The sequence below is a fragment of the Rhinoderma darwinii genome, chromosome 5 (genome assembly GCF_050947455.1).
Source record: "Rhinoderma darwinii isolate aRhiDar2 chromosome 5, aRhiDar2.hap1, whole genome shotgun sequence".
Lineage (NCBI taxonomy): Eukaryota > Metazoa > Chordata > Amphibia > Anura > Rhinodermatidae > Rhinoderma > Rhinoderma darwinii.
In genome coordinates, this window is record NC_134691.1 from 300,973,342 (window position 1) to 301,000,913 (window position 27,572).

At 44.8% G+C, this 27,572-nt stretch overlaps 1 protein-coding gene across 2 annotated transcripts; it reads right to left on the reverse strand.

Moving 5' to 3' along the window:
- Positions 1-604: 604 nt before the first annotated feature.
- CRYGN (crystallin gamma N) lies at positions 605-27,115 on the reverse strand. 2 transcript variants are annotated; one of them, XM_075828692.1, is made up of 4 exons: positions 26,844-27,115; positions 5,141-5,389; positions 1,696-1,841; positions 605-830 (listed from the first exon to the last, which is right to left on the reverse strand). In XM_075828692.1, the coding sequence occupies exons 2-4, from the start codon at positions 5,303-5,305 to the stop codon at positions 695-697; spliced, it is 447 nt and encodes a 148-aa protein (XP_075684807.1). In that variant the 5' UTR covers positions 5,306-5,389; positions 26,844-27,115; the 3' UTR covers positions 605-694. The 2 variants fall into 2 exon arrangements, with proteins under 2 accessions (XP_075684807.1, XP_075684805.1); XM_075828690.1 differs by lacking the exon at positions 26,844-27,115 and adding an exon at positions 17,246-17,300.
- Between the last annotated feature and the right edge of the window lie 457 nt (positions 27,116-27,572).

A 27,572-nucleotide genomic window follows, 5' to 3' on the forward strand; every position in this document is an offset into this window, starting at 1 on the left:
GGAAGAGTCAACAGACACCGCCTCCAGCAGTGCCCTGACATTTATCCGAATCTGCAACGGCTGGAGGCAATGTCTGCTCAGTCTTCTATGGCTCCGGTGAAGGACTTGCGGGATGAAGTGACGTCACAGTGTGATCTCGCGAGATCACGCTGTGCTGTGAAACAAGCTGGGCATGAATGAAGATAAGTGTATGATGCTGATTGGTCAGCGTCATACACTTCTCTTTACAACCTCCACTTTGTGAAAAGTAAAAAAAACACCCAGTTGGGCATTGAGGACAAATTAGCATAAAACTTAAAAATGATCATAACTTGGTCAAAAATAAACGTTTTTCAAAAAAACAAACTGTTGTTATCTACATTAAAGCTCCTATTAGATTAGGTAGGATATAGGGCAGTTAAAAACTGGTGACAGAGCCTCTTTAAGCCTGGGATCCATGTCTAACCACTTAGCAATGAATGAGTCATCGTGAAACATTTCTAAATTTGACAAGACGTCCTGGAAATGTGCAAGTATAACACAGCGGTGTCAGTGCAATCTGCTAGAAATATATTTCCAGTGAATATATTAAATCAAAGTAAAAAAATGAAGATGACACACACAGTTTAAGAATTTATTGAGCATGTTTCATAAAGAAGAGGTAAATGGTATTGAGAGTTTGGTTGTCCCTTTCACGGAGGTTAAAATTCAGCACTTAGAAGTAGTTTACAACTCGCCTAATGGACTGGATATTCGCACTCTGGGCCTGCCATTCATTGAATGTGCGAAAGTCTCCTCTCTCCACAATGTACATACGTCCACGGTAGTTGGGTTCTTCATACAGTACCCAGCTAAAGTAAAATATAATGAAATATGGAATTTAAAAAAACAAACACCAAAAGGGTCATTGAACAAATTCAGATACCTAACTTGCAAATATTTGGGTACACTTTATAGAACTGGGATCCATTCCAATGTACACAATTTAGCAAAACATATTTAATGCATACAAAGGTTAGGTCGTGTTCACATCTGCGTTCCAGATTCCGTCGTCCAGATTCCGTCATAGGAGCGAACAACGAGAATACCGGTGTATGCTAATACATTTTCTAATAAAGGTGTATAGAGGAGCACAGTTTTTCTGACTTAATAAATTACATAATTTTGGCTACATGCAGCTACCACTAGGGGGAGCTTACTGCTGATTTATACAGCTAGTATGGAACTTGATAAGACCTGTATAAATCTATCTGCAGAGAGCTCCCCCTAGTGGCAGCTGCCGGTAGCCACTATGATGGTCTCATGTCAAATAGGGTATGCAATGACAAGCATCCCCCCCTGCCCTGGCAATCTGGTAGGTATGCCACTTTCCACAGGCAGATTTTTTACTTGGAGTTCCTCCACGGGAAAGGAATACATGATCAAACTCTATCTATGCATTCGTCGTGCTCCATGTACACACATACAGAGGCTCCTCCAGCCACATTTCCAAAAAGCTCTTGGGGTACAAATTCCTACATAGATTACTGTATGTTTGCAGGGTCCACTTCACCATATATCGACATTGTGAAGCATTGCCTGCCCAGTTCAATAAGCCACATTTGCTGGCCATGGAGAACACGTTAAAATCTACTCTAGCCCAGCGCACCATTTATGTTTACAAAATCTGTGTGGATTTGGCTGTTTACATTGCGCTCTTCTCAGTGTGATACTTACGCTCCATCACCATAGACCTTGATGGCATTTACACAGTTCTTATTCCAGCCCCGTCCTTGCAGGAAAGGACAATCCTCACAAAACTCCATGCATTGACCAGTGAAGTTACATCCCTCAAACAACTCCAGTCTGTAATGTTCTCCATGCTAGAACATAAGAAGGAAAGCTTGGTTAAACATACATACAGCAGATTTTTTTTGCCAATGTAGCAGAGCTGAGTTTGTGATTTGGAACAACTAATTATAAGAACTGCAAAATGTGAAGACTGATGCCCCATAAAGTTGAACATTTCATGGCCATAACTTAATGGATGATGTAGTGTGGACATGACATATTTATTTTATTGCTAACATCCAACAAGGATTTAGGAGCCATAGACTCTAATGATCCATTAGTTAGTGTTAATTAATTTCCATATGAATATATTTCAAGATTGCAATTAAAACCGTAATCATCGGTGAGTTATCATACTGCACATAAAAAGCTGATAAATGTCAAATTGAGCCATAGGTGAACCATGCATAAGGCAGATTTGGGCACTGCAAAGAAAACATTTAGGCTAGTTTTTTTAAACGAGTTTTTTGCCGCGGAAACCGCGCCAAAAAACTCGTCAAAAACGGCCCAAAAATGCCTTTCATTGATTTCAATGGGAGGCGGAGGCGTCTTTTTCCCGCGAGCAGTAAAACCGCCTCGCGGGAAAAAGAAGCGTCATGCCCTATCTTCGGGCGTTTACGCCTCTGACCTCCCATTGACTTCAATGGGAGGCAGAGAAAGCGTATGTCGCGGCGTTTTATGCCTGTGGCGCTCAATGGCCGCGGGTGAAAAACGCTGCGAAAATCGGCGTGCAGGGAAAGGAAAATCTGCCTCAAACTTCCAAACGGAATTTTGAGGCAGAAATTCCTCCTGCAAAAAAACTCTGTGTGAACATAGCCTAAGGGTAAGTTCACACGTAGCGTAAATACTGCGGATTTTCCGCAACGGAATTAGGTGCGGAAAATCTGCAGCACAATACAGCAGCAGCAAAGTTTGAACAAATCTCATCCACACGCTGTGTAAACGCTGTGCGGAAAAAAAAACGTATGTTCACACTGAGTTTTTTGGCGCTATTCTAGACACGGAAACCGCGTCGGAAACCTTGCCAAAAAATGTCTGAAAACGCCCCCCATTGCTTTCAATGGGAAGCAGAGGCGTTTTTTCCCACGAGTGGAAAAAAAACGCTCACAGGAAAAAGAAGCATTGTGCCCTTTCTTCAGTTATTTCTGTCTCTGACATCCCATTGACAACAATGGGAGGCAGAGAAAGTGGTTTTCGCTGCGTTTTTTGCCTGCGGTGCTCAATGGCCATGGCCGAAAAATGCTGCAAAGAGAGTGGAGGCAGATCAAAATTTCCTGAAGGAATTTTGAGGCAGATTTTATCGCCTGCAAAAAAACTCTGTGTGAACTAGGCCTTAGGTTGCAGCTTCAATTTTTCATATAGATTCCATAAATAAATGTCATCAGTTTTGGCCACTATGAGAAAGGCCTCTTTCAGATGAGCGTATTTGTAAAATATTACGGATTATATTGCATCAGTATTTCATCAGTATTGCATCAGTATGACAGATCTGTATTACTGATGGGCTGTCTTCTAGGAAGATAATTGAGTGACATAAGATAGCCGCTTTGAAAAACTGATGTAATACGTTTGACTTAAGGATGACAAATGTTTCACATACAGACCACATACGGATGCATCCGTATTTTAATCACTCTCTATAAACTACAATGGGTGTTTTCCATTCGCAATACAGATCAAAATAGTGCTTGCTGCATTTTTAAAACATGCACGTTTTTTTATACACCCATGTGAATAGCCTCATTGATTAACATCTGAAAACAGCTCCATAATTTTCAACTGTTTTTACTTGTGCGTGTGAACATACCCTATGGGTATGTTCACACGCTGAGTGAAAAACTTCAGAGAAAACAGCCTCTGATTTTCAGCCATTTTTGAAGCTGAAAACATTTTTTGAGCTGTTTTTTCTAAGGCTGGGTTCACACGACCTATTTTCAGGCGTAAACGAGGCGTATTATGCCTCGATTTATGCCTGAAAATAGGGCTACAATACGTCGGCAAACATCTGCCCATTCATTTGAATGGGTTTGCCGACGTACTGTGCAGACGACCTGTAATTTATGCGTCGTCGTTTGACAGCTGTCAAACGACGACGCGTAAATTGACTGCCTCAGCAAAGAAGTGCAGGGCACTTCTTTGCAACGTAATTTGAGCCTTTCTTCATTGAAGTCAATGAAGAGCAGCTCAAGATTTACGAGCGTCACAGACGCCTCGCATAATGCGAGGAGGAGCTTTTACGTCTGAAACGAGGCAGCTGTTTTCTCCTGAAAACAGTCTGTCTTTTCACACGTAAAAGCCTCTCATCGTCTGCACATACCCTAAATGTTTTTGGACCTTTTTCTCCATTGACACAATAAAAAACGAAATGTTTGTAGGCATTTAGCTACCATATTTTTTCGGGAGTATTTCGAGGTGTTTATGCCCCAAAATACACCTGAAAATTCTGAGTGTGAACATACCCTCATATCAACTATCCAAGTTGGAAAGCTTCTAAGATGTGTCATAAATTGTATCACACTAGTTGTAAATTACAGTATTAGGGTCTGTTCACATCAGCATTGGAGGCTCCATCGCAGATCCAGCCGAAAATACCGGAAATAATAGCACTATTGTTTCCTGTAACACAATGGACACCCAGGCGGAAACCTGGCGGTACCCATTAGAGTTAATGGGTTTTGTCAGGCGCCGGTTGTCTCCTTTGTACAGCGGAACCAGTGATTCCGGTATTTTCGTTGTTCTGCACCATTGATGGAGTTAAAATATATACTACATTGTTGTTTGAACATTTACTGAATATGTACAAGCACACAATATGAGTATAAGAATACAGTACATGAGAGTACATGACAGACCTTGTCAACTTGGTGTAAAGCTACCATAGAGGGCCAATTGCCACTGACCCTTCCCAGTCTACGGCTGCCCATAATGGGTCCATTTATTCCCTATTCTATAAGAAAGGGAAGGACTAGGTATCTCAGACTCTGTATTATTATAGTGCTTACAGAAATGCTTAAAGACAACCTTATTAGGTGATATATGAATATTATAGAGGGGGTTCCCCGGCTTGGTACCCCCCTCTATGAGCTATAGTGGACAGCCTTTACATAAAAGCAGCTCCTGCTTTGGTGGACATGGCCATTCATTTGTATATCTCGATAAAATTTCCCCTGCGATAACAGCTAAATGGCGTGGGTTTCAGGAGCCAAATCGTTGGCACGGCTCTTTTTAACAGCAAGCATAGTCCAAAGATGGACTGAAGATTTCTGGATTAGAACCATGGGCAGAAAATAGTAAAAAAAAAATAGATACAAAGTATAAAAACGTAACAAACCATTCTGACTGGTCTGCTGGATCCCATGTGATCATTGTGCCCATTCCAGCGATGGAAGTCTGGATATTCTCCTCGTTCTAGAATGTACTGCTGTCCTTTAAAGTCAGGATGATCATAACAGATCCAGGCTCCACTTTCTACGCGGATGGAATTGACACGATTCATGAATCCCCTGTCTTGAAAGTTATCGCAGTCTCCAAAGACTTCCAGTTTCCTTCCAGTGAAACATTTTCCCTCATAGAAAATGATCTAAAATGAGAAGAGAAAAATCTCCTTACATATACAGTGTGCAGAAGGTGCCACCGACTCCTCGTCTAGTGGAAATCTGATATTGTGATTGTTATATAAAGTCAATCTGTGAACAAAGAAGATTTGTTTTATAAGAAATGACTTGCAGATGCCTCTGTCAAATAAAAGTGTTTAATGTCTCTGCACGATTTACCCAAGAAATAAGGCAAAATCCCCAAATATGTATCTACTTATATTCTCAAATCTTAAAAAAATGATAACGTATTACTAATGTCTCTCTCCATCACTGCTCATGAGTTCATGTTGGAAAGTTCCAAGACATTTGGAGAAATATTGCAACATTTCTATAGACATAATGTCTCAGAAAATAGTCATTATTAGTCATTACTTGAAAAAAGAATTTGCATTGCTATGTTTTTTTATATCATTACCCGTGGGACAACTATCATTAAAGTATTAGATGAAGATATGAAAAGAAATTCTGGAATTCACTCCCATCATGCAACAGGCTGAACCACAGATTCAGTAATGAATGTTGTATGAATGGCACTGAGCAAACTTCTAGCTCTTAACATTGTTGCCCCTTCTATAATACTACACCTCATGAATTACTAGGCCATGTTTACACGTATTTGATTTTATACGGATTTCATCACAGATTCTGCGACAATCAAATCCCATGACAAACCGCAGTCTATGCATGTGAATGGGTTTTCTGCAACTCCGTTCAAATTGTGCAGAAAATTGTGGTAAACATGCTGCCTAATCCTGCGGATTCCACACATGGAAAAGCTGGCGGATTTTCACACAAGTATTAGCTGGATTGAATTTGACTACTCCTTGTGTGGATCTGCGGTGCATCAAACTGCACATCCGTGGCAGAAAACTAAGATAAACCACGGATTTCTGCCACCTTTGCTGCAGTAAATATGTGGCCTCATATGGATCTTAATGGGTTGGAGAATATTTATATCGGAATTGAATTGCCTTTAATGTTTTCTTGTTTTCACTAGTAATGATTCTCGGGTTTATGGGCCTGATTAGATGTATTTACGTTGTACTGGACATATAGAAGGAGTAGAAAAATGTAGTAAATCTTCTTTATAAATGGCGCAATAATCTGATCTAATGGATTAATCTGGTCATCTGGAATTTGGAAATAACCAATTAATGGAAAGCTCCGATTCGTTTTTTTTTTTATTCTATATGTTCATACAATAATCCTAATTATTTCATAATTAGTTCCATTGCTGGCAGACAAGTGTCTTACTAAATGTAATTTAAGGATTAATCTCAGACAGTTGCGTATTATTACTATTGGATGAAGTGCACCATTTTGAACAGACATGATGACTACTTAGCCATAGAATTTAAGGATTCTGTGTTTTTGAAAATGTTGTCACTGTGGTGCGGTTATGCCAAGGATGACCTGTGTAGACAGTCATAGCTGGTACAGGGTGGTCAAAAACAGGACAACATTGATTTTTTACTAGGACACACAGTTGTGTATGATCATAAATATAGGTATGGAGTTCTTCATCAAGTAGGGGTAGACAATGAAGACATTATATTTTACTCATCTGAAGCACAAGGAGTATGGCTAAATCACAAAATAAATAAATGGCTGCGTGCAGGGGATTTGGTCTTCACCATTTACAGATGTCACTATAATGTGCCACTTTTTAGGGTATGTTCACACGATGAGAGGCATTTACGTGTGAAAAGACAGACTTTTTAGGGTATGTTCACACGGCCTATTTACGGATGTAATTCGGGCGTTTTTGCCCCCGAATTACGTCCGAAAATAGCGCCTCAATATCGCTGACAAACATCTGCCCATTGAAAGCAATGGGCAGACGTTTGTCTGTTCACACGAGGCGTAATTTACGCGCCGCTGTCAAATGACGGCGCGTAAATAGACGCCCGCATCAAAGAAGTGACCTGTCACTTCTTTGGCCGTAATTGGAGCAGTTATTCATTGACTACAATGAATAGCAGCGCCAATTACGTCCGTAATTGACGCGGCGTTCAAGCGCCTGCACATGCCGCTACGGCTGAAATTATGGGGATGTTTTCAGGCTGAAACATCCCCGTAATTTCAGCCGTTACGGACGCCCTCGTGTGAACATACCCTAACAGCTGCCTCGTTTCACACGTAAATGCTCCTCCTCGCATTTTGCGAGCCGTCTGAGACGCTCGTAAATCTTGAGCTGTGCTTCATTGAGTTCAATGAAGAACAGCTCAAATTACGTGGCAAAGAAGTGCCCTGCACTTCTTTGCCGAGGCAGTCCATTTACGCGTCGTCGTTTGACAGCTGTCAAACAACGACGCGTAAATGACAGGTCGTCTGCACAATACGTCGGCAAACCCATTCAAATGAATGGGCAGATGTTTGCCGACGTATTGTAGCCCTATTTTCAGGCGTAAAACGAGGCATAATACGCCTCGTTTACGCCTGAAAATAGGTCGTGTGAACCCAGCCTTAAACTTGAAATGTGGTAAAACAAACAAACTGTAAAAAAAAACAACACACACAAAAGAACAACCATAAGGCTCACACAGATCATTTTCATTGCAAAAAAAAGTTCAACCTGACATTAGTTTTTGAGGCCAGATTCACATAATACCCGTTGTTCTATAGAATCAAACTTAGATCATTATAGGGTTATCAGTCGAACCACAAACGTCCAGGCGTTAGGTCGATAATATGGACTGTTAAATACAGGGGCAATATGCCAATCTGCAACTAGCCAAAAGTGGTACTGAATGCCCAGTAGATAGCATAGCTGTCTTTTACCTCTAGGACATCAGTTTATATTTCATTCACGGTAGTATGGAATTTGTATATTTTCCTTGATCCTGTGAGTTTCTTCCAGCTTCTACCTCTCACTGTGCAAATATGCTGACATTAATACTAATTTGTAAGTGTACAGAAGCTCACATGCTTGATATAGGGCAAAATACACTTTAGAATCTCATATATAAACTATGGATAAAACAAATGTTGTCTGTTTAAATTCTACTAGTATACATACATTTTATTGTATATATCTGCATATCTAAATGTATAGCGACAAGGAAACTATAATGACGATCATTCGTTGATTTTACTGGACAAACAGTTCTTTCTATGGCATCATCTTCCTCCCCGGTAGAATTAAATTATGAGCATGAAATTAAAATTGTATTAATAAATGTATACCCTTTCCGCCAAGTTTGATTGAGCTCCCTTCAGTAAATTGTATATACTATAACTATTATGTTCGTCCATTACAGTTTAAAATGATGAAGTCAAAATGCAAACAAAATATCGAATGTAATTATATGTCTAATATTTAACGCAGCTTTTGATGCCGACATCAAATATCCCCTGTAACTTGTATCTAGGTTTTATGCCACGAAACATTACACTATACTTAGGCTCGCTTTACTTAGCTAACCGCTGGCTACTAGTTTAGTAGTATTAGTAGTAGTAGGACCTTAGTAGTATTAGTAGTAGTAGGACCTTAGTAGTATTAGTAGTAGTAGGACTTTAGTAGTATTATTATTAGTAGGACCTTAGTAGTATTAGTAGTAGGACCTTAGTAGTATTAGTAGTAGTAGGACCTTAGTAGTATTAGTAGTAGTAGGACCTTAGTAGTATTAGTAGTAGGACCTTAGTAGTATTAGTAGTAGTAGGACCTTAGTAGTGTTAGTAGTAGGACCTTAGTAGTATTAGTAGTAGTAGGACTTTAGTAGTATTAGTAGTAGCAGGACCTTAGTAGTATTAGTAGTAGGATCTTAGTAGTATTAGTAGTAGTAGGACCTTAGTAGTGTTAGTAGTAGGACCTTAGTAGTATTAGTAGTAGTAGGACTTTAGTAGTATTAGTAGTAGTAGGACCTTAGTAGTATTAGTAGTAGGACCTTAGTAGTATTAGTAGTAGTAGGACCTTAGTAGTGTTAGTAGTAGGACCTTAGTAGTATTAGTAGTAGTAGGACTTTAGTAGTATTAGTAGTAGCAGGACCTTAGTAGTATTAGTAGTAGGATCTTAGTAGTATTAGTAGTAGTAGGACCTTAGTAGTGTTAGTAGTAGGACCTTAGTAGTATTAGTAGTAGTAGGACTTTAGTAGTATTAGTAGTAGTAGGACTTTAGTAGTATTAGTAGTAGTAGGACCTTAGTAGTATTAGTAGTAGTAGGACTTTAGTAGTATTATTAGTAGTAGGACCTTAGTAGTATTGTAGTAGGACCTTAGTAGTATTAGTAGTAGTAGGACTTTAGTAGTATTAGTAGTAGTAGGACCTTAGTAGTATTAGTAGTAGTAGGACTTTAGTAGTATTATTAGTAGTAGGACCTTAGTAGTATTGTAGTAGGACCTTAGTAGTATTAGTAGTAGTAGGACCTTAGTAGTATTAGTAGTAGTAGGACCTTAGTAGTATTAGTAGTAGTAGGACCTTAGTAGTATTAGTAGTAGTAGGACTTTAGTAGTATTATTATTAGTAGGACCTTAGTAGTATTAGTAGTAGGACCTTAGTAGTATTAGTAGTAGTAGGACCTTAGTAGTATTAGTAGTAGTAGGACCTTAGTAGTATTAGTAGTAGGACCTTAGTAGTATTAGTAGTAGTAGGACCTTAGTAGTGTTAGTAGTAGGACCTTAGTAGTATTAGTAGTAGTAGGACTTTAGTAGTATTAGTAGTAGCAGGACCTTAGTAGTATTAGTAGTAGGATCTTAGTAGTATTAGTAGTAGTAGGACCTTAGTAGTGTTAGTAGTAGGACCTTAGTAGTATTAGTAGTAGTAGGACTTTAGTAGTATTAGTAGTAGTAGGACCTTAGTAGTATTAGTAGTAGGACCTTAGTAGTATTAGTAGTAGTAGGACCTTAGTAGTGTTAGTAGTAGGACCTTAGTAGTATTAGTAGTAGTAGGACTTTAGTAGTATTAGTAGTAGCAGGACCTTAGTAGTATTAGTAGTAGGATCTTAGTAGTATTAGTAGTAGTAGGACCTTAGTAGTGTTAGTAGTAGGACCTTAGTAGTATTAGTAGTAGTAGGACTTTAGTAGTATTAGTAGTAGTAGGACTTTAGTAGTATTAGTAGTAGTAGGACCTTAGTAGTATTAGTAGTAGTAGGACCTTAGTAGTATTAGTAGTAGTAGGACCTTAGTAGTATTAGTAGTAGGACGTTAGTAGTATTAGTAGTAGTAGGACTTTAGTAGTATTAGTAGTAGTAGGACCTTAGTAGTATTAGTAGTAGTAGGACTTGCATGTTGACAAATACCGTAAACCAAATAAAGCATTATGTAATGTGTGTATGTAATGTGTATGTAATGTGTATATGTAATGTGTATGTAATGTGTGTATGTAATGTGTATGTAATGTGTGCATGTAATGTGTGTGTGTGTATAGATGAAATAAAACCATTTACTTACTTTTCCAGAATACTGAGACATCTTTGCACTGGACACTGTCCAAGCCAACGCAGGAGCCAACAAATGTGACAGGCAGAAAAATTGGACACCCCAATATATATCACAGTTCAGACAGAGGCTGATATCGCGAGCCTCATGGAACAATACAGCAACTATAGAAGGTTTAACATTTTTGCTTGGTAGACACAATTCCCTGTATCTAGCACTGCTGATCCCAGACTTTTAACATATTGTAGACATGCAGACAAAAGATTTGCTCGGCAGGAATTTGGCTGATGAGAACGGCAGTTTCACTGGACCTTTTATGTATAGAGCAAAAAGCATGGAGTGAAGAACTGCTCAGTGCTCTACATGGGAGATTTGGAGAAGTTTACCATATGCTGCGAATAATTTAATAAATCCTGGGAATGAGGAATCAGGAATTGAGGTTCATGACCCTTCTGCCTGTGTAACATTTACTATACTGTTTACTATTAGGCCAATGGTTAGAAAATATAGTGGGGAAAAAAAGTAGTGAAAAATTCCACAAACTTAGGCCTCATGCACACGACCGTGCTCGTAATTACGACTCGTAATTACGAGCACGGGTGGGCACGGCCGGCCACGGGCAGCCGGCCGCTTTTGCGAGCCGTGCTCCCATTATAAAGTATAGGAGCACGGACCGTAAAATGAAAAAATAGAACATGTTCTATTTTTTTAACGGCACGGGCACCTTCCCGTGAGAAAACGGGAAGGTACCCGTGACTAACAGAAGTCTATGGGCCCGTTATGGTCGTGTGCATGAGGCCTAAAAAATAGGAATTTTGATTTGTAGAATTTACAGAACAATAGTATAAAAATGATCCTGTCAATGCTTTATGTTTGATACAATGATACAATGTATGTACACATTTGAATGCAATGTTCTGAATATTTATGTAATGTTCTGAATATTTGGTCTTATGTTTTTATACTTAAATTGTTCAAGCTTATAACATGCTGAACAATGTACTGATGTTAAACATACAAGTCTATTAGTAAGACAATTTCACGCTAAATAACCAAAACTAGCTCAAATTAACCTTTGTAATGTATTTCTTAAGTCGGCTTCATGTTTCAGTATTATACACTGTAGCACAGAGGAATATAAAGGGTCGGGCATCCTTGTCATGTATGAAGTTTGCTAGGCTGAGCAGCAAGTGCAGCAAGATGCAGTTATGCATCTTTCTTTCAAATTTTTATAAAATTTTGAGCCATTTTCTAATGCTCATTACACCACTTTTCTGTTGCATTTCATTTCATAATTGTGCCCCAGTGTATTAAAAATGGCAGCGCACAAAATGAGCAACTGGGGGGGGGGGGGGGCAGAAGAGAAGCTAAAATAATAGCTGTTCAGAAACCAATAGAATTAAAACACAAAATATTCTGGTGAAAAAAGGATGAAGGAAAAATAGTTAAATTAAAGGGTTATTACAGCCACAAGAATGTCATCTCACATGTTAGAGAACGGAAATATATCAAACTTCACAATATACAGTATTTAAAATTTCTCAATAATTTATCTTATATATGTATTTATATACTAGGTGCTTGGAATCGATTGTTTTACATTTAGTTGCAATCAGGAGCGTAGCTATAGAGGGTGCATAGGTAGCAGTTGCACTGGCCCTGGTGTCTGTGGGAGCCCAAAGCCTCATCTGCTATATTAATATTATAAATGGCATATGGTAGATGGGGGCCCTGTTATAGATTTAGCATTGGGGCACAGGAGCTTCAAGTTATGCCTCTGGGACTGAGTGTTTCTGCTCTATTGATTAAGCGATCGGTGGGGGTCTCAGTACCCCCACCGATCAAAACGTCTGATATATCAAACGTTTTCAGAAAGTACGGTTACTCTTTAATGCTGTTAGTGCATACAACGATTTTTTTGTACGTAAACGCAATTAACTTAATATATCGCATTGCTTAATATATCTCATTAAAAAAAGTGTCATTTTCGTTTTTGGCGCATTTTCCGCTCTGAAAATTCAACAAATTTTCCATTGAAGCCAGTGGTAGGCTTTAAAATGCTGCCACAAAACGTTTGCTTGCTCTTTTGAGTGTTTTTGCATGTGTAAACGCACGCAAAATAGGCAGCAGATATTTTTTGGTCGGTACATTTTTAAACATACACCACAGGCAGTGGCGCAACTACCGCTGTAGCAGCCAGAGTGGCTGCTACAGGGCCTGCAGCTTGAGGGGGCTCGTGTTGCCTGTTAGAACGGGCCCCTCCCATGCCAAGTTTGGCTTACAATAAGGCTGGGTTCACACGACCTATTTTCAGAGGTATTGGAGGCGTTTTACGCCTCTAATTACGTCTGAAAAAACGGCTCCAATACGTCGGCAAACATCTGCCCATTACTTTCAATGGGCTTTACGATGTACTGTGCCGACGACTTGTCATTTTACGCGTCGCTGTCAAAAGACGGCTCGTAAAATTACAGCCTCGTCAAAAGAAGTGCAGGACACTTCTTGGGACGTTTTTGGAGCCATTTTCTCATAGACTCCAATGAAAACAGCTCCAAAAACGGCGGTAAAAAAGGCAGCGAAAACGCAGCGAAAAAAACGTCTGAAAATCAGGCGCTGTTTTTCCTTGAAAACAGCTCCATATTTTCAGACGTTTTTTGCAATGTCGTGTGCACATACCCTAACTATGGTTGCCGGTATGTCTCTGGTTATCTCGTTGTTTACAGGCAGGTGATGTCTCACTTTATCACTAGGTAGTGGCATAGTAGCTATAGGGGATGCAGCGGTTGCACTTGCGACTGGGCACCTAAGCCTGGGGGGCCCACAGGTCCCTCAATGCCACACAGCGCACGAATGCTAACTCTGTATGTGCCGTGACGCTGGCACTTCCTGGTTACTGGTAGGACTCCTTTAGACGTCAAGGTCACATGGTACACTCAGTGTACCATGTGACCATGACGCCACGTGAGGAGCGTTCCAGCCAGTGTGGAGGAGCCGATGCCGAAGAGCATGCAAGACTGCAGGTGAGCTGCAGAGGGGGCCCGTAATGTATGTGTGTTGTATTGTACTGTCTGTGTTTGCGGAGGAGAGGGAGGGCTTTAAATTACGGGCCCCCCGTCTCCTCTCTCCACTGCAGACTGCACGATACAATACATTACAAACTGTGGGTCGCGTCCCCCTGGGGGGGTCCTGTGAAGACCTCTGGCGGGTCGCGAGCAATTCACCGAGTTCCCCGATTCCTGACGGCTCCTTGCTCCAGCATTCACTTTGCCGTGAGCCATTAGCGGCTCGGCGCAGACAGGTGTGGTTTAGTGACGTCATCGCGCCTGTCTGCGCCGAGACACTCAGCACAGGGCAAAGGAGGAGAAGGATCTCCTACACCCATCGTGGAAACGGGGATAGGTAAGCAATTTTATTATTTTTATATTATGCACATATGGGGGCATTATACTGTATAGGGGGCTGATATGGTGGCAGCTATGGGGGCATTATACTGTATGGGGGGCCTGATATGGTGGCAGCTATGGGGGCATTACACTGTAGGGGGGACAGCTATTATGCTGTATGGGGGCTGATATATTGGCATTATACTGTATGGTGGCAGCTATGGGGGGCATTATACTGTGTAGGGGCAGCTATGGGGGCATTATACTGTATGGGGCAGAAATAAGGGGCATGGTATTGTATGGGGGCTGCTATGAAGGCATTATACTGTGTGGGGGCAGCTATGGGGGGCATATACTGTGTGGGCGTCAGCTATGGGGGCATTATACTGTATGAGGGCAGCTATGGGGGTATTATACTGTATGGGGGCAGCTATGGGGGGCAATATACTGTATGGGGGCATTATACTGTATGGGGGCAACTATGGCAAGCATTATACTGTGTGGGGAGCAGCTACGGGGGTCATTATACTGTGTTGGGCAGCTATGAGGGGAATTATACTGTATGGGGTCTGCAATGGAGGCATTATACTGTGTGGAGCAGCTATGCTGCCATTATACTGTATGGGGCAGCTATGGGGGGCATTATACTATATGGGGATAACTATGGGGAGCATTATACTGTGTGGGGGCAGCTATGGGGGACATTATACTGTGTGGGGGGCAGCTATGGTGGGGCATTATACTGAGTGGGGGCATTATACTGTGTGGGGATAGCTATAGGAGCATTATACTGTATAAGGGCATCTATGGGGGTATTATACTGTATGGGGGTAACTATGGGGAACATTATACTGTGTGGTGGTGGCTATGGGGGGCATTATACTGTGTTGGGAAGCTATGAGGGGCATTATACTGCATGGGGTCTGCTATGGCGGCATTATACTGTGTGGAGCAGCTATGGGGAGCATTATACTGTATGGGGGCAGCTATGGGGGGCATTATACTGTGTTGGGCAGCTATGAGGGGGATTATACTGTATGGGGTCTCCAATGGGGGCATTATACTGTGTAGGGGAGCTATGGGGAGCATTATACTGTATGGGGGCAGCATTGGGGGGCATTATACTGTATGGGGCAACTATGGGGAGCATTATACTGTGTGGGCGCAGCTATGGGGTGCATTATACTGTGGGGGGCAGCTATGGGGGGCATTATACTGTATAAGGGTAGTTATGGGGCTATTATACTGTATGGGGCAGCTACGTGGAGCATTATACTGTATGGGGGCAGCTATGGGGGGCATTATACTTTGTGGGCATCCATGGGGCTGTTGGGCAAGGCGGCTGGGTATAGGCGCGGGTAGGTGTTGTCTTGTGGTGTTGGGGAGGGGTAGGGGGGCCCAAGCTGAATACGCCCCGGTCACTAGGGCTCACCACTACTGGTAGCGTAAAAAAACAGCGTAGATCGTGTCACACTCAGTGCCCCTTGTAGATGGTGCTCCACACTGCTCCCTGTAGATATTGCCACACATTGTTCCCTCTAGATTGTACCACACGCTGCTCTTTGTAGATAATGCCATAGTGCTCCCTGTAGATAGTTCCACGTGGCCCACCTGTAGATAGTGCCACAGTGCCCTCTGTAGATAATACCACAATGCCCTCTGTAGATAGTGCCACGCAGCCCCCCTGTAGATGCCACACAGACTCCCTGTAAATGATGCCACACACACCCCTTGTAGATGATGCCACACACACCCCCTGTAGATGATACCACACAGCGCCCCTGTCGATGCCACACAGACCCCCTGTCGATGCCACACAGACCCCCTGTAGATGATGCCACACAGACCCCCTGTAGATTATGTCACACAACCCCCTGTAGATTATGCCACACACCCCATGTAGATGATGCCACACCCCCTGTAGATGATGCCACACAGCCCCCCTGTCAATGCCACACAGACCCCCTGTAGATGATGTCACACAACCCCCTGTAGATTATGCCACACACCCCATGTAGATGATGCCACACCCCCTGTAGATGATGCCACACCCCCTGTAGATGATGACACACCCCCTGTCGATGATGCCACACACCCCTGTAGATGATGCCCCCCCCCCTATAGATTGTGCCACACACCTCCCTGTATATAGTGCCACATACTCGTCCTGTATATAGTGTCATATACTCCCCCTGAATATAATACCACACACTTCCTCTGTATATAGTGCCACATACTCCCCCCTGTATGTAGTGCCACGTACTCCTCCTGTTGATAGCCCACCCCCTCCCGGAAGATAGAGCCATTGTGGCTCCCTCTATGAACGGAATACCCAGCCAGGTGTCGGCAATGCTCTGGCCAGGGATTCCGCTGCAGGAGATGCCCCTGATGTCACTGCCCTTATATGGGCAGTGAAGTCATGGCCTCACTTTATGAGCGGAATCCCTGGCCAGGCATCTGCAACTTTTTGGCCTGGGATTCCGGCGCTCTAGGAGGAGCCCATGACTTCATTGTCCATATATGGATAGTGACGTCGTCAGTGCCTCCCGCTGAGCGGAATCCCCAGCCAGGCGTCAGCAACTTGAAAAATAATCATGTTTGGAGTAAAGGGATTTTCCAGGATATAAATGTGATTGCTTATCCGCAGCATTGGTTATTAATATTTGACTGAGGGATCGAGCTGCAGTATCAGGCACAGACACCCATATAGAAGAGCTGCTGTGTCTATATACACAACAAATGGTACGTGGCACCTTCATTCTGCTAATTTGTGGGGGTCCTGATTCAGATGTCTGCCAATCAAATATTGATGTCTTCTCCATGGATCAGAGGGGATAACCTATTTTGCTCTCCTTCAGGGAACCACAATAAAATATTCTATTTATAAATAAATACTAAAATAAATGAAATATTGAAGCTGAGTTTAATGCTGAGTGAAATGAATATCATTATACTTTATATGTTGGATGTGTGTATTATATTATAGTGCTGGCACTGAACAGAAACAAGAAAGTATCAAAAACTGCTATGAATATGGTGGATCCATCTCTCCATAACTGCCTGGAATGAAATCAGAACATACTTCTTGTGATGTCATAATCTACAATCTAGGCATGGAGCATCTGTACACACTTCCTGTGTTTACATCATTTAGAATCTGGGTGTGGTCCATGTACACATGCTTCCTGTGATATTATGATATAGTTCTAACATTATGACATCATCAGGCCTATAAGTATGTCTCACACCTTGACAAATCTCTCACACCTTGTCAAATCATTTATTTTTACTTAGGGGCAGTCTTTACAAGAACAACAATGATAACATCTAGAACATCTATAATAACATCAGTATTAACACCATCTATAATGACATCTATAATAACATAATGTTTAATACCATCTATAACACCATCATCTATAACACCATCATCTATAACACCATCTCTAATAACATCTATAATAGAATTTCGATAGCATCTTAAATTCTCATGGAGATGAAACCTCTATTTAGAGAATAGGAGAAAGATCCGGTAAGTTCTATGTTAATAAATGTAATGTAACATTTTCATGGTTGGGCTAATACTTTTCCATGTGTGGGGGTCACAGACTGGTTCCTATTGTGTATTTATGTATTTGTCTTTTCTTTGTGTTTTTGTCTTTTTAAAATGGCCGTTATTTCCGTTTTGTTCAGTTTTTTTTCTTTTTTAAAATGTTTCATTCTCTAATATGATCTTTTTTCAACATGGAACTGTATGTTGGAGGTGGCTAAAGGGAGGGGAATGATGTTTTGCACATGCATGGGACTATATGTTGTAAGGGATTGTGGTTGCAACCTGTAGGGATTTTATCAGCCCTAGGATAGGTGAGTCCTGCTGTTCTGCTCCACTATGTAATTATTATTTGGCTATCAGTCCGGCCCTAGTTGTGATATGTAAGACTGGACTGACTACCATCTTCACATCATCTAAAGCACCTTCCACATCTCCTCCTCATTCTGGACCTCCATCCATCCTTTCAATAAAGAGGACATCTATAGAGGTACTACAATGATCATCAGGCTAAGTGCACCATCTCCAGTATTTCATCATCCTTGACAGAACAAACCTCCAAGGATGGTGACATTCCACAAGTGTCTTCATGCTCCAAGATGCTAGATCCTCCTGCCTCCAGAAATACGCAAGAAGGCCTTCAAAAAATGACTCTGTGACAATGCTGCAAATAATGGAACGTTTTCTACACTCTCAGTGTCTATATTGTTTTACGGGGTAACTCTGACCTTGAATTAAATTTAGTTATGGAACCTCTACAAGTTCTTATCAATATCATACATCCTATTTTATTGGCCCTTGGAGTAAAACAGACCCTTTAAACTAGTAAATATCTCTATATTACAGATATATCTTCGTCATCTATGGCGTACTTAGTAGACGGGGCAACCTAACAAAGATCAACATGGCCCTCCCCTCATTATGATTTTGGATTTTGACACTCAGAAAAGAAGGGCCTGCTGTTTGTTTTTCCTTGATGTCCTTTCCAGGACCCATTGGCCAATTTCCACGTTTGCTAACAATGTAGTTCGTCTGGAAAGGGAAGTCCTGATGTAACGTACTTACCTCTCTATGGTCCAGCGCCATCTCTCCCTGCTAGCCGCCGCAATGAGACTCTTGTCGAGGTTGGCAGGGATGTCGGGCGGTCCAATAATCTGCTGCAGAACCCATGCATGGTGGTAACGATACGTACAACTGAACGAGCTAGTCTATGCTATCTCTGCTTCTAATATCGTAAGTCCAGACAACAGGCAGGACTTCAGCGCCTGGGTGAGTCCAGGGGAGCTTACCTAGGCGTGTAGCTATTTCCTACTGATAATTCAAGAATGTTGTATGCGCAGCACACATAACATTGTGTATGATGGAGGGCACAACATATGTCCTGGGGCTTGTGCCCCTTATTTTTTAAGACCCAAACAACGCCCCTGGCTGCTATTACTGCATCAATACGTCACTTAGGAGACCCAGTGATGCAGCTGAAAGTTACGAGTGAGCTGCGGCCGTCAGTCGTGAGGAAGAGTTGGGGGGGACCCAAGAAGAACTTTTGCATTGAGGCCCATGAACCTTTAGCTACACCCCTGGTTGCAATGGACCAGTTTCTTACAGCGGTCACACATGCGCAGATAACTCTGCTTTATCTTGATTGATATGACTGGAGTCTCAGAGTGCACACTGCTCCATGCATGCTCAAAACATAAAATCCCTGTATACATATGACATACGTCTTGTGCATGCTCAAGCATAGCATTAGTCTGCAGACATTATAGATCGTTCCCTGACAGCCACGTAAGACAGTGGGGACAGTAAAGCAGCCTGGGAATTGTAGTTGGGAAGCTGCTGATGTCGGTCATGTGGGCAGAAGAGAAGCATCATCCCAGAAGGCCGGCCTCCTGGGATGACGTCTTATCCATGTTACCACGCTACAGCCTGTGATTGGCTGCAGCGGCGGTCACATGAGATGAAGTGTCATGCCAAGAGGGTGAAACACAGACTCCTAGGTAAGTTTAATTTTTTATTTTTTTTCTGAATTGCGAACCCTCCCCAAAAACCGGAACAACTGCTATTTGATGCCAGATTTACATCCCCATTGAATTCAATTGGAAAATTCCACAACATATAAGCAGCGTTTACGTAAAGACAATTGACCTGTGCTGCGGAAAGAATTTCCACACCACAGGTCAATTTGTGAGTGGTATTTCAACTGTGTGGGGGCAGCTGTGGGGTGCATTATACTGTGTGGGACAGCTATGGTGGGCATTTTACTGTGTGGGACAGCTATGGGGGGCATTATACTGTGTGGGGGCAGCTATGGGGGGCATTATACTGTGTGGGGGCAGCTATGGGGGGCATTATACTGTGTGGGGGCAGCTATGGAGAACATTATACTGTGGGTCAGCTATGGGGAGCATTATACTGTGGGGGCAGCTATGGGGAGCATTATACAGAAGTGGCTGGACGCAGCCTGCAGGGCTTAAGGGGAAGCCTCCATGACCTCCCTGGTAGGAAAAGGGTTAATAGGTGAGGGAGAGTTGGAGGGTGAGTTGGAGGGAGTTGGAGGAGGGACAAGGAGGAGTCAGGGGGGCCGTTCTGAGCTTCCCGCTGTTTTCGGCATTGAGCCGGAAGCAGCGGGAGGAGTAACACAGGGAAAGACAAGCTCCCCATTGCCCGCGCTACTCACCATGTCGGAGGCAGTATTATTAGAGCGGCTGCATGCCGCTGCTGTGCACCACGGTCCCGGATGGCTGGAAGAGACCGTGGCTGCAATAACGAGGATCCCGGACGCCGTTTCGCCACGTCAGGCCCGGCGTTCGGGGTCTGTTGCAGGGGACAGGCTCCCCTCCCCCGGCCCCCTTCCTAGCATTACTATGGCGGCGGGGGGGGGGAGTCGGCAACAACCGCTCCTGCTCGGAGCAGGCAGAGAGCATTGCCGGGGGTGACGGCGACACAGGCCGGGTCGACCCGTCCCTCCCGGCGGTCCCGACCTCCAGAACGCCTCAGTCCTGAGGCTGTCCCGCGGACACGGCGTCGCAGAGGGAGCCCGATCACGGACGCTGCAGGCCAGGCAGCTGGGAGGACCGCCCCTTCCCAGGCCCTGCGTCCTGGCAGGAATCCCAAGCCGCGACGGGGTCCGGCGGTAAGCAGGGAGTCGCAGGCCGGGCTCCCTGTCACCCCTCCCCCATCGGATGGAAGATTCGGAGGACAAGGTACGGCCGCCCCACCTGGTGATGTTCCGGCCAGGGGGCAGGCTTCTTCAGGATCATCAAGACGGACGCCTAGATCTGCAGCGACGTCGAGGCAACAGGTCCGGTCGGAAGTCTGGGTTCCAGCGGTCGGGCGGCAGGTTGCCGGCCCATCGGTCAGCGCTTCATCATCTCCGTTCCGAAGATGTCGGTGGGATGGCCAGTCGTCTGCGAGAGAAGAGCTGGAGGAAGGTGAACTGGACGCGTATCGTCGAGGTCAGGATGGTCCGGCTGACGGGAACACAGCGCCTGTGCAGCCCGGTGAGTGTATAACTCCATCATTGTCATATCCAGCGATTTTTATGTCGGGTGTCGGCGGGGGGGCTGCTAGCGTTGCATCGGTGGCCGGTAGTGGCGCGGGCGGGCGCGATGGCGCGGGTCTGGCAGACTTAGTGGGTTGCTTGAGAGAGCTGGTCGGGCGCCTAGATAGGGCGGCAGCGCCGGTAGTCACGGAAGTGTCCCCGGCGGTAGTTTGGGAAGGCCCCAGGGACGTGGGATTGTTACAGGCGCGGCCCGTGACGGCGGTTAGAGAGGCGGTCGCGGTGTCGGTACAGACCGAGGCACAAAAAGATGGCGATCGGGTGCGTATTGATGATCGTGCTCGTGGGGAGGTGTAGGTTTGTTTCGAAGGTCCGTTGGGGGCGCATTTAAAGCAGGAGGTGCGTGAGCGGATCTGGAAGGACGAATATGTTGAGATTTTTTCTCTCTTGCCGCTCGCTAAATTTTATTTGGATAAGAGTAAGCGGGACGAGAGTAATAAGGACGAGGAGGAACGGCGGCGGTATAGGCTTATCCCGCAGACGTTCGTTAATTGGTCGCAGGCGTTCGCCATATTAGCCAGTGTGATAGGGGAAAAGGCGCCGGAAAATTGTTCGGCGTTGTTTTGTTATTTTGATGCCATTGGGGAAGCTCATAGGGCGTATGGGGGTCAGGCGTGGCTGCGATACGATGAGCAATTCCGTCAGCGGAAAGCGGTTCGGCCGGCGATTCGGTGGGACCAGAAGGATATTGCTCTCTGGTTACGGGTTACGGCTCCGGTTAGGCAGTCCTTTCCCGGGAGCGCCGGCCAAGGAGGCCAGTCTAGTCAGGTTGGACAAGGCGGCGGGGGAAAGGCGGGTTTTTGCTGGCAATTTAATGAAGGCCAGTGTAAGTTCGGGGCCACGTGCAAGTTCAAGCACGTGTGTTCCGAGTGTAATGGTGCATCACACGGGGCGGCAAAATGTATGCGAAAAAAGAGGTCAGGGAACCAGTCCTCCGCGGCTGGTCAAGGGGGTGTCACCGGTGAGGGTGGAAAAGATGGCCCCTTATCTAAATGAGTATCCGGATAGGGCGGCGGCTAAGTTGCTTTACGAGGGGTTTTGTGTTGGTTTTGTTATTCCTCCGCCTCCTTATGAGGTTCCGGTTACGCAGAGGAATTTAAAATCGGCTTACTTGCATGCCAAGGTCGTGTCGGAAGAATTGTTAAAAGAAGTTTTGTTGGGTCGCATGTCGGGGCCTTTTGTTGATTCGCCAGTAAAAGATTTAGTTGTGTCCCCGTTGGGTATTGTTCCTAAGCGCGAGCCCGGAAAATTTCGTTTGATTCAACACTTATCGTATCCCAAGGGTTCGTCGGTAAATGACGGGATTGATCACGAGTTGTGCTCCGTAGTCTATACCTCATTCGATAAGGCGGTGGGTTTAGTGTGGGCTGCGGGTCCAGGCGCGCTGCTAGCAAAAACCGACATCGAGGCGGCGTTCAGGTTGTTGCCAGTTCATCCAGAAAGCCAACGGCTGTTGGGTTGTTTTTGGAATGGGGCTTTTTACGTGGATCGGTGCCTTCCGATGGGGTGTTCCCTTTCTTGTGCATACTTCGATGCGTTTAGTAGCTTCGTGGAGTGGGTAACGAGGGGAGTATCCGGGGTCGACTCGTTGATCCATTACTTAGATGATTTCTTGTGCGTTGGCCCGGGGGGTTCGCTGGTTTGCGGTAATTTGCTTTATGCACTACAGAAGGTGGCGAGGGATTTTGGGATCCCTTTGGCGCCAGAAAAAACGGAGGGCCCGGTAGCGACGATTTGTTTTTTGGGAATTGAAATAGATTCGGTGGCAATGGAGTGTCGTCTCCCTGTGGATAAGCTGGGTGCTTTGAGGCTGGAGGTACGGCGGGCTTGTAGACTGAAGAAAATGACACTGCGGGAGCTTCAGTCGCTGCTGGGGAAGTTGAATTTCGCCTGCCGGATTATGCCAATGGGGAGGGTGTTTGGTAGACGGTTGGCGGCGGCAACGGCGGGAGTGCGTGCGCCGCATCATTTTGTGCGGCTCAAGGAGGAGCATCGAGCTGATCTTCAGGTTTGGGATGACTTCTTGGGCCAGTACAATGGTCGCTCGCTGTGGATGGCCCCAGCGCAGGATACGAGTGATTTGAATATTTTTACGGATGCGGCTGGGGCGGGCGGTTTTGGAGCTTACGGGGGAGGTCCGTGGTGCGCAGGTCAATGGCCGGCTAGTTTGGTGTCCAGTGGACTCACGCGGAATCTGGCCCTGCTCGAGCTGTTCCCCATCGTGGTGGCGGCGACCATTTGGGGGGACAGGCTCAGGGATAAGAAGGTTCGTTTTTACTGCGACAACATGGGGGTGGTGCTGGCCATTAATAACATCACGGCGTCCTCTCCTCCGGTAGTTCAATTGTTGCGACATTTAGTGTTGGTGTGTTTGTCGTTGAACGCGTGGGTGGTGGCGGTGCATGTGCCGGGAGTACGGAATTGTATCGCTGATGCTCTTTCTCGCTCGCAGTGGGACCGGTTTCGGCAATTGGCAACGGGAGCGGAACGTCTCGGTTTGGCTTGTCCGGAACATCTTTGGGATCTGGTCTCGGTCCTGTAGAACAACTGGTACAAAGGTCTTTGGCGCGCACGACGTGGAGTGCTTATTCTGCTTGTTGGAGGCAGTGGGAGGAGTGGGTAAGAGAGTTGGGTGACGTCAATACGGATAGAGACAGGTTGGTGGCACTTTTGTACTGGTTAGGGGACGCCTGGGAGGCGGGGTTTTCAGTGGCAAAGGTGAACCGGTTCATATCTGCGGTGGCGTTTGGTTTTAAGTTGCGAGGCTTTCAGGATGTATCTAAGGAATTTCTGGTGTTACAGGCTTTGAAGGGGTTGCGCAGAGGTAGAGTGGAGGCGGATAGTAGAAGACCTGTGTCGTTTGCTTTGCTTAGCTCGTTGGGCGGTTCATTAGCATCGGTCTGTCGTTCTTCAGACGAAATGGATTTGTTTCGGTTAGCTTTTTCGTTAGCGTTCTTTGGGGCATTTAGAATAGGTGAGTTGGTGTCGCCAAGTACCAAACAGGCAGGGGGGCTGAGATCTGGGGAGGTGAGCCTATTCGCAGATCGGCTGGAGGTATGGTTGCGTCGGTCAAAAACTGACCAATTAGGGAAGGGTAAGCTGATAGTTTTGTTCGCCCTCTCGGGGTCGGTTATGTGCCCAGTAGAGTGCATGCAGGGTTTTAAGCCGCAAGCGGGGTCTCCAGATTTGCCTTTGTTGCGTCATGTGGACGGGTCGTTTTTGTCCAGGTTTCAGTTTTTGAGCTGTATTTAAAAAATGTCTGACGGCGGTTGGTGTCGCGGCGGGCTCATATTCATCTCATTCCTTCAGGATTGGCGCAGCAACCGAAGCGGGGCGCTGGGGGTTGGATGATGAAGGGGTGCGGCGCATTGGTCGTTGGGAGTCCAACAGATTTAAGTCCTATGTCCGCCCCCATTTGTTATGAGGTTTGTTGTTAACGCTTAAGAAATGTTTTATATGGTGGTGTCTAATTGTTTTTTCCGTTTCAGATTCGCCTCCGTGTTTGGTGTGGTTGCTGGGTCATTCTTACGTGCACTGGGGGGCTTTGAGGGCGGACGTCCGCCCGGACGGTCGCCAGTTGCGCATTCCGCGACAGGATGCGGTTGTGCATTGGCTGGGATTTAGAGGTATGTCATGGAGCAGGGTGTTGGCGGAATTCCAGACATATGCCCGGCTTGATAGGGTTCCGGAGGTCTTAGTGTTGCACGTGGGTGGGAATGACTTGGGAGTCCGCCCCTTTCGTGAGTTGGTGCGGGATATCAAACACGATATGTTGTGTTTGTGGGTTTCTTATCCCAAGTTGGTGATAGTGTGGTCGGACATAGTCCCAAGGAAACATTGGCGGTTGGCTAGGTCAGTGGAGAGAGTCAATAAGGCTCGCATTAAAGTTAATCGGGCGGTGTTCCGTTTTGTAGCAGGGATTTGGAGTCAGGAGTGGGGAACTTCTGGAGGAGTGATGGGGTTCATCTGACCGAGGTTGGCATTGATCTTTGGAGCTTGGCGATAGCAGAAGGAATAGAAAGGGCGGTGGTGGTGTGGCGGAACTCACAGGCTTAAGGTGGTCAAGGCCTGTTTCGCTGTGGCGGGGGGAGTCCTTGAGGCCAGTCAGTACAAAATGGTGGGGGGGGTCGCATCGGGGGTATGCGTCCCCCAAAAAAGGTACATGGTTGAAGACTTCATCGGGTGTTATCCCTTTGAAGTGGTCTTCTGGTGGAAGGTATATCACTTGAAGGCTTCATCGGGTGTTATCCCTTTGAAGTGGACTTCTAGTGGTCGGTATATCACTTGAGGGCTTCATCGGCTGTTATCCCTTTGAAGTGGACTTCTAGTGGTTGGAGCCATCTGCAGAGGTGAACGGTGCTTCCGAGCTGGTTTACGGCTGGAGGTAATTGGTGGTTTGCAGATGGCTAACTCGGTGTGTTCTTAAAAAAGGAATATCTGAAAGGGCTTCAAGGACTTCCTCTGCTCGGGTTAATGTTAACGTTAAAATTGTTATTTACGATTCTGACCCATGTTGGGTCATGTGAATTATTAGGAGGAATTCTCTGGTGGATTCCTAACTAGTTATCCGAATGTTTCGGATTTAAATTGTTTTTATAAAACTGTGAAATTAATAAACGGCTGCTGTGGCCATTTCACATCCAACCTCGGTGTCACGTGTCTTTCCTAAAGGTGGGGGTGGGGGATAGGATGGGGTAAGGGAAGGTTCATTAACACACGACTCTACTTAGGCAGGTCATGTGGGGGCAGCTATGGGTGGCATTATACTGTGGGGGCAGCTATGGGGAGCATTATACTGTGGGGGCAGCTATGGGGAGCATTATACTGTGGGGGCAGCTATGGGTGGCATTATACTGTGGGGGCATCTGTGTGGGCATTATACAGTATGGGGGCATCTGTGTGGGCATTATACTGTATGGGGCATCTATGTGTGCATTATACTGTATGGGGGCATTATACTGTGTGGTGGCAGCTATGGGGGCATTATACTGTGTGTCGGGCACTATATGAGCATGATACGGTGTGGGCGTGTATGGGCAGGGATTGGGTGGGATTAGAGGCGTTGCTTAAAAGGAAAAAAATATCTGCTGCGCGCCGCATCGATTGTCCCTTTGTGATACTTGAAAATATAGCACTGTCTACAGGGAGGGCTGTATAGCACTGTATGGGGAGGCTGTATAGCCCTGTCTACATGGGGGGGAGGGCTGTATGGCACTGTATGGGGAGGTTGTATAGCCCTGTCTACAGGGGGGGCTGTATGGCACTGTATGGGGAGGATGTATAGTCCTGTCTACAGGGGGTGCTGTATAGCACTCTACAGGGGGTCTGTATAGCACTGTCTACAGGAGGGGGCTGTATGGCACTATTTACAGAGGAGCACTATCTACAAGGGCGGGCTGTGTGTGGCACCCAGGGGAGGGGGGCACAGTCAAAAGTTTGCTATGGGGCCGTGTTTCCTAGTTACGCCCCTGCTACTCTTCCTTGCTTAATATTTTTTCTGATTTGATATCTGAATAAGGAAAAATGGGAATAAAGGCAGGTAAAAAATAATAAACTTGTCAATATACTTACTTTTAGGGTTCCTCACCATTCCCTCATGTTTCTTGCCAAATCCTTGTTTATGTCCTGTCTGGATCATCAATCATGGCCTGCTGTGGTGGTGTCACTATGGATATTAGGGCATTGTGGGTTGATAAATGGGGCCCTTCATTCGGGACTTCCATCAATTAGCCGGAGCTATCACGGCCATCATGTAATACTTTATTTCCACTGTGATGGTGCTTACCAGGGCAGATTTTGCTGCAGATTATGGCTGATCATTGGAAGTTCCAGCAGCGAGAAACTGCAGTCAACTTCATTGTACTTTGCTGCCACCATCTGGTTATAAAGAGAAGTGCACCAACCTCAAATAAAATGCTGCCTATAATGACAATGAGGATTGATTATTGTAATCATAATTATCAGAATCATTATCCTAATTATTATCTAATTTGAAAACAGAAATATAATGACAGTATACACTATACAATGTACATACTTTGTATAGTGTATACTGTCATTATATTTCTGATGTTGTATAGTGTATACTGTCATTATATTTCTGTTTTCCAATTAGATCATAATAATTAGGATAATGATTCTGTTAATTATTATTACAATAATCAATCCTCATTGCCATCACAATGTTCAGTTGTTATTTCCAAATGAATTGCTATTCATCACCAAGATATATGTGGAAATAAAAATACAAATACAGCAACTTTCACGTTGTTTACTAGCATTCATTTTATCATCACAAGT